The sequence below is a fragment of the Pezoporus occidentalis genome, unplaced genomic scaffold (genome assembly GCF_034315485.1).
Source record: "Pezoporus occidentalis ecotype Australia unplaced genomic scaffold, CSIRO_AGI_Poc_V1 ctg55, whole genome shotgun sequence".
NCBI classification, from domain to species: Eukaryota; Metazoa; Chordata; class Aves; order Psittaciformes; family Psittacidae; genus Pezoporus; species Pezoporus occidentalis.
The window spans coordinates 414,038-424,094 of record NW_026915888.1 but is presented as its reverse complement, the minus strand read 5'-3'; the positions used below and the strand labels follow the sequence as shown (position 1 = coordinate 424,094).

General features: G+C 44.0%; 1 protein-coding gene across 1 annotated transcript; it reads left to right on the top strand.

Annotated features, from left to right (window-relative positions):
• Nucleotides 1-3,741: 3,741 nt before the first annotated feature.
• On the top strand, nucleotides 3,742-6,788 carry LOC134173697 (rho GTPase-activating protein 24-like). Its single transcript, XM_062637997.1, has 2 exons — nucleotides 3,742-4,435; nucleotides 5,618-6,788. The coding sequence occupies exons 1-2, from the start codon at nucleotides 4,197-4,199 to the stop codon at nucleotides 5,823-5,825; spliced, it is 447 nt and encodes a 148-aa protein (XP_062493981.1). The 5' UTR covers nucleotides 3,742-4,196; the 3' UTR covers nucleotides 5,826-6,788.
• Nucleotides 6,789-10,057: the final 3,269 nt, after the last annotated feature.

The window sequence follows — 10,057 nt, the reverse complement described above, 5'->3', positions numbered from 1 at the left end:
GGATGGGGGTGATACCGCAGTCAGCTGCAGCCCTTTGCTGGGTCACAGTAAGGAGGCTTCAGCTCTGTTTTCCAAGCAGTTTCCTCGTCTCCTGCGCTGCAGTCCTGCTGCAGACCCTGTATTTATGCACAAAGCATTAGGGTATGCAGACAGGGCAATAGACAACATTCCCGACAAGCCCCAAAGCTTTTTAAGCTCAGGTTCTTAGGGCATCAAGCCATATGTGCCTCTTCCTTCTCTGCTGGGATGTGGCAACACCTTTGTATTAAGAACAAGCACCATAAAAAGGCAAACAAAGATCAAAACTTTAATTAGCTCTCAAAATCAGGTTATGGAAGTTTGCTTTTTATGATTGTGTTGCTGTTTCGCTGTGCAAAGAGATTGCTATCAACCAACACAGGACTGCTGCCAGCAGTTTAAATGAGTTCAGACTCCTGCAGTCAGTAAGCACCTGGAACCAGAGCCTGTCCCAGCCAAGACTGAGGTATCCTGGGCCTCTTTCTGCAGGTGCAGAGAGAACATTTTCCTTGTTTCCGTTTATTCACCATACTTTGCACAGTAAATGGGTCATTCGGAGTCAAAAAAACCCAAATGGGACTTGAAAATAGACAAGTAAAGGAAACTGATTTTATTTTTAATTCAAGTGCAAGAGGAAAACAAGAGCTGAGACTATGAGATTCATCATTTAACATCATGGAAATCCAGGCTGAAAGAAAAACAGCAAGGGGAAAACCTTTCAATTCATTAATAGCAAACCAAGCTAGCAATAAATTCAAGTTTAGATACACAACGCTGACTACAAGTAGTTTTGTTAATACAAAACCCACTTCATGCTTGTTTATTGGGTTCTGGCTTCCAAACATAGCTCAAGACAAATCGTTCTGTAAAAGGTCAGACCATGAGAACTGTTTCCTTCATTACAACAAAGAGGGAGCATGGAAATTCAGTCTGGATAAAGGCGTGCAAGCAAACAGCTTGTTCAAATGTATGGGCCTAACCCAGCTCATTGTAACTATACATCAAGTTTAGCAGGGACTCTTCAGGGTGAATGTGTCATTGTCAGCAAAGAGAATGAAGATATTTTCCCAAAGCACATCTGAAATGGTGAAACCCCAGACCCGTAAGTGCTAGCATCACAGACACGGCTCCGACTGCTTCCTGCTGAGCAGGGCAGCATCCTCCCAGTGCTGCTTCCCCGCGTCAGGACACAATCTCCAGCCCAACTGCACGAGGGGCTCAGCAAGAACAGGGTGAGTGCTGGTTTTCAGGTGTTCCCCCACCCAACCATGTTGGCGTACACCCCATAGTGCATTTTGGGCAGCACTTGGCTGCCTGTGCACACTACACGGAGCTACTTTAACACACTGAGGTTGAGGCTGGCTTGAGGAGATGCCCTGCAAGCTTGTGCAGTTCACTTTGCTTTCTCCCTTGCTGGCAGCTGAGCCTGTCTACCACCAGGTTGAAGAGATGAAAGCACTGATACAACCTGGCTTACAAAGCCAGAGTCCAATCATCATCAGGTTTTGTGTAATGGAAGTTATGAGCTTTTATCTCAGCAGTACCCTCAAACACTCATGTCCCTGCGGCAAACTGACATCCCCCTTGGAACAGTCGCATCTCCTCTGTCCACAGCGCCACGGACACCCTACAAATGGTGAAGCGAGGGTACCCAGTGTCTCCTCTAGAGGCGATGCAGGGGAGCAGGCAGCTGGCACAGGAGCAGAACCGAGGGAGGTTGAATCCCACAGCTCGGCTGGAGGAGCTATTTCAAGCATGTTAAATTTTAACCACACATGGCAGCATCTCTGCGCTCGGGGGAGAGGTCATCGCAGAGGATCACAAGCTCCATCCCAAAACAGTCCAAAATAAGAAACCATTTCTCAAAACTTCCCAGCTCCCTGCAAGCTGAGAGCCTGCAACAGAGCTCTTCCTATGCCTCGGGGCAAGAAAATACACAGCTCTTTTCACTGCTGACCTTTAAAATGTCAGGACAGCAATACAAGCTATCTACCCTGGGAAGCCGTAGGGAAGGTGGAAGGAGAATGTGGCGTATGAATAAATGTAAATGCAGAAGGGGAGGGTGAATCAACATTATATGGTGCTGTGCCTGATCAAGGGTATCATTAGGGGAGGAAGCACAGAGGAGATGAGAGTCCAGCTGTCATACACTGTTGATGTTGCTTTGATGCACTTCAAGTTCCCAACCTGGAGCTTGGTGGCCACCCTAGGAAAGATGTTATGGGACTGTCCAAGAACCTTTGGGATGTGATTTCTGATACATCACCTGTTGTCAGTACTGGCCGTGCCATAGAAAGCTACCTGAGCTGCACAAACCCTTCTGTACCTGGGTCTGCAGGACACACACCGCAGTCTCCTGCTTGAAGAAGCAGTTTTCTGTGGCAGGACCCTCTGCATCACCTTCCACTAGACTAGGTTGCTCCAAGCCCCATCCAGCCTGGCCTTGAATACTTGCTAGGGATGGAGTATTCACAGCTACCTCAGGCAGTCTGTTCCAGTGCCTCACCACCCTCACAGTAAACATTTCCTTCCTTATATCTAACCTAAATCTCCCATCTCCTCAATACATTGGCTTGGTGGCTATGACCAGAGGTCTCCAATTTTCCTACATCCTACTGACATCCTTAATTTCACCCACATCATGTTGATGCAGCACTGTAACTGCCAAGAGGACCAAGAAGGTCAGGTCCTCCTATCTGCCTGACCTCAAATGGGGACCCCTCAGCTGTCCCATTCCTTACCCTGACTTAGGGACAACAGAGCAGCTCCCTACCAGCCTCCTGCTGGGCAGCGATGCCTGCATGGATTCCTACAATAGCAGCTGCAGGTCAGCACAGCTGCTGCCTCCCTCCTTTGGGGTGGGGAGAAAACAGATTAATCAATGAAACCAAATCTGATTCATCAGAAACTACAGCCATCTGTTAGCTTATTAATAGACACAGAACCCACGTAAAGCACGGCCATTAATACTCCAGGAATATCTTTTTCTGCAGGAAAAATCTAGGTTAAGAGCAACTGCAGGGTTGGGGGTGGTGTTGGGGGTGTTTAAATCAGTTTATGACTTTACTTCTGCAAAACCAGATTTGTGGCTTTCTGCCCACCTCCCTCCAGCACAGCATCTCACCCGCAGAAGCCTTATGCACTGTTTAAACATAGTCCTCACCCCAGACTTTCTTTAGAAGCTCATTTTCACTCTCGTACCATGAGACTGAACAGGTGGGGGGCGGGGAGAGGAAACAATTTTGCTTATTTTAAACCATCTCCATAATTTTTAAGATATGCATTTACACTGCGTGCATCGCTTGCTCTTCCTTACTTATAATCAAGCTATTTCTGTGCCGCGCTTGATTCTCTTGTGAGAGCAGGCAGCTAAAATAAACACTCTGTATTTATCCACATCAAACAGTTTTTTCCCAAGAGGAACTGAAGTACCGCTGATGTGGCCTATTTTTCCTTAACCTCCAGCTTCTTGTCCTTGAAGGATCGTGACCGGAGGAGCCGGCCTCCCTCGCCTGCAGCGCTGTGATTTGCTCTCCGGAGCAGACACAGAGGATGCACAAGGGACACAATCAGCCATTTCACATTCATGTCATTTTTCTCACGCCTGACCAGCTCGATGTAGGGCAGCCAAACCAGCTGGAACACGTCTCGTTGTTAATGCGTGCGAAGGAGAACACAGGGAGCCCTGTCCTTGCAGCCAAAGTGGGTGCCGTGTGCCCCCAGGACAGGGCTGCAGGATTCACTGCCCCAGCCCAGGAATGAAAGCAGTCAGGCTATCAAATGGGCCACCTACAGAGGTCAGGCAAACTACACTGAACAGCCCGGGTGCAGGAAAGCAATAGTAGCTCCCAGAGATGAGAACCCAGCCATGACGATAGAGGCGAGCGGGCAGCAGAGGGGAGCAGCAGCTCAAGACCTCAACCTGCTGTGTACAGAAAGCAAAGCTGGAGGCTGAAACAAGATCCGGGCTCCAGCAAAATGGACGATTTCCAAGTATTTGGAAAGCTTCAAGCAGCTGTGGGGAGGAAGAACGCTCTCATAGCCCGTGACCAGGCTGAGCGAGACGGACACGAAAACAAGGTCTCCTCCAGAACACAAAGGGCATCGAGGCTTTGACAGAGCCTGGAGGGCACGGGTGGCACTGGCCGGGCACGCTCTGCAGGCTCCCACTGCTAAACATGTTTGAGGAAAGTCCTCCTTCAAGATACCTAACAAGCCTTGCCCACCCAGAAGACTCCCAAGGCACCACCGCAGCTGTAAGTCATGTTTTGCGGGAGCAGGAAAACACAGGACACGTCCCCATGGACAACAGCCACAGTGACCTGCCAGCAAACCCAACCTCCCTACAGCAGCACCTGGCAAAGCTGAAGATGCTGATGTCCACGCAGAAGGCTGAGTATGAATCCAAGATTGCAAGGTAAAGGATCTGTAAAACTATGAGCCTTCAGGGGAGGCATCTCTTCCTGTTGAGTGCGGGGTCCTTAGCCACAAGCAGGGGGTGTGGATGCTGCCGCAGTCAAAGCCTCCATATAACACTGTGAATGTCACCGGAATCCAGTGTTACCGGATTAGATTAGCAGTTACTCAGTTATTTGAATTCATTTTCATGTGAAGTGCTTGAGAAACTCCAGAGCATCTATGAGAGGTTTTTTCTGCAGGGCAGAGCAAAGTGCCTTGAAAAGCCTCTGGTCTGTTGTGTGTTCTTCCCTTTTGCCTTAATCCAATACTGTGCATTTCTCTAGGGCAGAACACGCAGGCTGCTCAGCAGCGTTCGCACTAAGTCATTATTCTTTCCAAATTGCAAGTCATGAATTTAAACAGCTCTGAGGAAAGCGCTCATAAGTATTCTCCCACTTTCTAATCTTAGCAATTGAACAGAGATTTAGCCATTGCGTGTTACCGAAGCAAAAAGGGCAGCAATGTTTCCAAGCTCCACTTTCCTAATAGCGCTGCTTTTTTAGTGTGCAATTAAAAGGAATGAACATTATAATATTGTTCATTAGCTGCAAGTTACAAATACGTCATGCGAATTCACATAAAGCAAGATACATCAACATGCATCGCTAAAACAGATGGCAAGTGGGTACTGTTGAATTACACTTCGCCATGAATATTGTGTAAAGAAAAAAAAAGATCCATTTTAGCTTTAATTTCTTGAAGTATTCCTCAATTTCTTCTTAGTAAAGGAACTCAAGGAACTTTTCCCAGGTTTTTAGTCTTTTTATTGTCTATTTGCCGTATTCTGCTTATATTTTCCATTGCAGTTCAAGGGGACTGCAATATAAGCAATATCCTAAGTGTTCCCTAAAATATGTTGCGTTGCCTTTGCCTTTTGACTACTGTAGTATTCCACTACAAAAACAACCAACCCCGAAACTGACTCCTTTGTCTATATGGTATTTATATATATTATAAATCAGGATAACTAAAAAAGGCAGCTTTTATTTTAATACATAACACCATAAACTGGAAAAGAACCAGGGATGCCAACGTTTTTATTTATGGGAATGTATGTTAAAAAGGACTGCTTTAAAAAAGCTTTATTAAGAAAGAGGAGGGGGAAAGAGCCTGTAATTTACAGTGTGTGTCTTCCCAACAGCCTGGAGCAGCGGAACAGGGAGCTGCAGTCAGAGATTAAGGGTATGCATTCAAAACTGGGACAGCAGCGCAAGTGGTACAGTCTTGTGGAGATGAAAATGCGAAATGCGGAGAGAGCAAAGGAAGATGCAGAGAAAAGAAATGAAATGCTCCAGAAAGAGATGGAAGAGTTTTTTGAAACCTTCGGGGAAATCAACAGGTGGAAATGAGCAGGGGTGTGCTCAGTTTGACGTGGAGCTGAGCTGTAGAAAGGCCACCTCCTGATTTCAGCAGACTCCCCCGTTCCAAAGGCGATATAAGAAACCCAACAGCAAAAACTAGGCTGCTGATTATAAAGTGAGCAGTTGATACAAACTCATTCGGATCCTGACTCCCTCTGCTCCACCCTGCTAATGCCAGGGATCCTTTCTCTTAGCACTGGAAAAATCTTTCAGATGCTTCGCACTACCAGCTCCCAAGCCAGCCCATGTCTTGTGCTGGGGAAGGACTCATCATAGATGTTTTTCATCTAGCCTCAAGCCTTGTACTCGTGCGCTCAATGCCCAAGCGACTGAGTGGTTTTAATCAAGGGATGTTGTGCCTGCTGGAGTATGTTCCATCAGCTGCCTCAAGGTCCCATAGGTAATACGTGGGCTACAATAATGCTGAGCTCATACCTGCATCCTTAAGTCAGCTGTTTTAGAGACAAGTACAGAGGAACAATGGGACACCACAGCTGCATCTCCCCCTTGCACTTTGACATGGTCCTGTGCCCATGATGCAGAGCTGTTGTGCCATTCCTGTGCTCTCACTGAAGGGATGTTAATTTATGGATGAGAAGGGCTCTTACAAAGCCATTTGTTCCTCTGGATTATAATAAGCTTCCTACAGGACTCCCATAGGAACACATTAGTCTTAAAACTGCCCCTGGCAGGCTCCCTCCCTCCCACCCCCCAGAGGTACCTTTCTCCACATGAGAAACATGTTAACTATTTTGATACCAGCATTAATGACACATATACAGGTAAATATTAATCAAATAACCACTGTTCTTTTATGCCACTGCAGAACTTTAACATGAGCCATGGTACCAGTACACTTTAACCTGTCTTGTAGTTAAAATTGGACTTTATATGAGAATAAAGCGTGGTTCATTATTTGCTCTTCATTCAGATTAAATGCAAGAGTGGCCATGTACTTGATAACTCAGTGTATCACTAAAACAGGTCATGATGAATAAGCAGAAAACACACAGATGTGTTTCTTCTTCCACAGAGAAGAGCAAGCAGCTTGTTTTAAGATCAAATAGGAGTGAATCAAAAGGCCAGGCTTACCCCAGGAGGCTCCTGGAGGGAAGCAGCGCTTCCCTCTTCCATGCCCAGGGCAATGCTGCAGCTCCTTCACTCAGAAAGACATGCTGGCCAACCACTTCCATGCATTGCGGGGTTTCCACACAGTGCATCACTGAACCATAATGTGTTTCTTTGCCACCTTACCTTCACACCAAGTAATGGAGAATTCCAGGCACTTATATTCTTCCCATTTCTTTTTTTCCCCCACTTTTTTAATTCATCTAATTAATGAAAAAAGTCTGTCTTCATGAGTCCCACTTGCCTCAAAAATTATTTGAGGTCTTGTTTAATCAGTTCCATCCCTCCTTACCTTTTTTCACCTGTCCTGTCAACTCCAAGTACTATACATAATATATATATAGGAAATTTATATAGGAAATCCAAAGAAAAGGTATGGCTTAAGGCAAGCAATGTACTTGGGTAATGCTTTGTAAAGTACTTTCCTGCACACACGTCATCATCCTGCTTCTTTGTTCTTTTTTTGTTCACTATTTAATGAATCAAATCTTCCTCTCCAGCTGAAGAAGTAACCTGAAAGCCATCCTATCAATCACCAAATACAGGGGAGCTTTGCGATCTCCTAGGCATCCCTGCTCCATCCAGCTCATCTGTTGCAATGCCCCATACAAAGAGAGAAAACTTCCACATTCTCCACACAAGAAATACCAATGCTGCTGCAAAAACTTTATCAGACTGTCACAGGTGAGGCTTTTACAATGCCAAAGGCTGGCTGAGAGCCTTCACCCTGCATCTGGACAGGCAGCTATGTGACCCCTTCCTTTAATGGTACAAAACCTCCCTCAAAAGCAATTTGATCAAAGCTTTGTAAAGGGCCTGGAAACCTCATCACTGTCTCTGCAAGAGTATCCACCTCTTCCTCAAAGTGAGTACAATGGAACTATGTTTTCCAAGTTACACATACTCCTGCCGTGTTCACTGAGAATGAAATGAAACACAACATTGTCTGAGCAGAAGGTGAAGAGAAAATTCTTCCAAAGTATGTGTATATGTGTGTGTACATATATATATATATGTGTGTGTGTGTGTGTATATACATACATACATAGCCAGTAGCTCACCTGAAACTTGCAACAAGTCTGACAATCTGATGCTGACACTATTGAAGCACATGGATGGGAACACTGATCTGCCAGTATTACCAAGCAAGCTTCTATCACTTAAAACCCCCAAAATTTCAAAACACACTTGCCAGTAAACCCAGCTGCTGTTCATGTCTCCAGATGTTCCAGGAGAAAGCAACTTCAACCACCACTTAAAGCTGTTCTTCATTCCCTTGTCATACCAATGCTTACTTTATGGTTAAATGGAAGCTAAAGTGGTAACTGAGACTTTATGGTTTAGGGTAACTACGAGCACACACCATTTTGGGTATAGAAAGCATTCCAATTCAACACAGGAAGAATCAAGAAAAAGAGAACATAACTACAGTAAATAAGAGAGACTGCTCACGTTTTTGAAGTGTACATATTTATTTGTCATTTTACAGTGGCTTTAGTACGGTTTTACGATAAGGTTTTTGGAGAAAAAAAAACCACAAAGCTTCAGAATGAGGCTGAAGTAGAACTTCAGAACTAGTTATTGACAGTTTTCCTGAAGAAATTCTAGTTTCCTTGAAGAAAATCAATCAAAAAAAACCAAGGAAGCACAAAACTGCTGTTGATAAAAATAAAAACCAACTCAAAACACTTTCTAGTCATCCTGAAAATAAAATCCAGCATCAGACAAAATAGCCACTGCATTGAAAGGAACATGTTCCTATTGCACAAGCATCAAGAATGAGATATGACAATCAAAGCCTAATTTCATAGGCAAAAGAGGCCACATGTATCTATATAATTAGACTTCAAAGCACATCTTTCTTCTGAAATTATATACCATACTGTAACTAACATTAAGGCCATAAAATCAGAACACTGTAATAAGTGATAGGGCTTGATGCTACTTTTTGTGACATTTGGTAAACAGAACGTGGGAAAGGGAGGCCAAAACGAGCCATAGAAAGCATTCCAAAGGGACTTAAAACTTGAAGGCATCTCAAAAGAAACTCTCAAAGAACTGATTTTTGGAGGGGGGGTATTTTGAATCATTAGATAAAACTGGATTTCATAACAAATGACTCAAGGAGCCTATTCTACTCTTTAATAGCATGTGTTCTGGAGTACACTATAGAATCATAGAATATATTCTCTGCAATTAACATTTGGATTTGTATGAAAACAGGTAATTATTTCTATTTGTTATTCCCTCTTCAAAATAGATGAAAATTTATATAATCTTTATACATTATCTTAATGACCTGGTAAGGCTTCACTGAACTGAGTTAACTGCACACAGGTATCTGTGACTTGCTTTTAATTAGGTATCTTGATTACACTAAGCTACTAAAACCACATGGGGAACCCAACACATCATGTAACTTCAAGAAAGGGACAGTGATGCTTTGCTATCTTTTCTGTGTTCATTTTATTAGTGTACACAACACTTGAAAGCAATAGCTCCAAAGAAGCAGCAACTACCATGGACGTTTAAACATTTTACTTGAGGAAAATCTGGGAACCTGATGAAGCTGAAAATGCACATTGGTTCGTTTTTATAAAGTTTGGCTTGCCACCACTTAAGAAAATATAGGTATCAAAAATGGACAAATACACTGCTAGCCATCTGTTACATCTTCTTTTAAAAAATTAGCACCAATTTAAGCATCTGAATTCATAGAAAAACTATGTGACAAGCTTGGGTTCTCAAAAAAGATCTTCCCCATTAGAAGACAACACATTAGCATATGCTCACAGGTATTAAATTCACTTTGTTATCAGTAACAAATAGGACTGTTTCAGGTAGCGAACATAAAATGCTGCTCTTACCCGATTACATTCTTCTCTGCTTTTGTTACCCTAAGAAACTACAGAGTGCTGAGCTACAGAAACAAATGCACAGGGATTTGCTTAAGTACACCCTAGAAAGCATCAGGGTTTTGGACTAGCATTTCAGAGCAGGGACAATGCCTTCCTGTGGTATATTCATACAGCATCTACTGCAGTGGAGTCCCAATAAACAGCTGTTCTGGCCTCACCACAGCAGATACAACT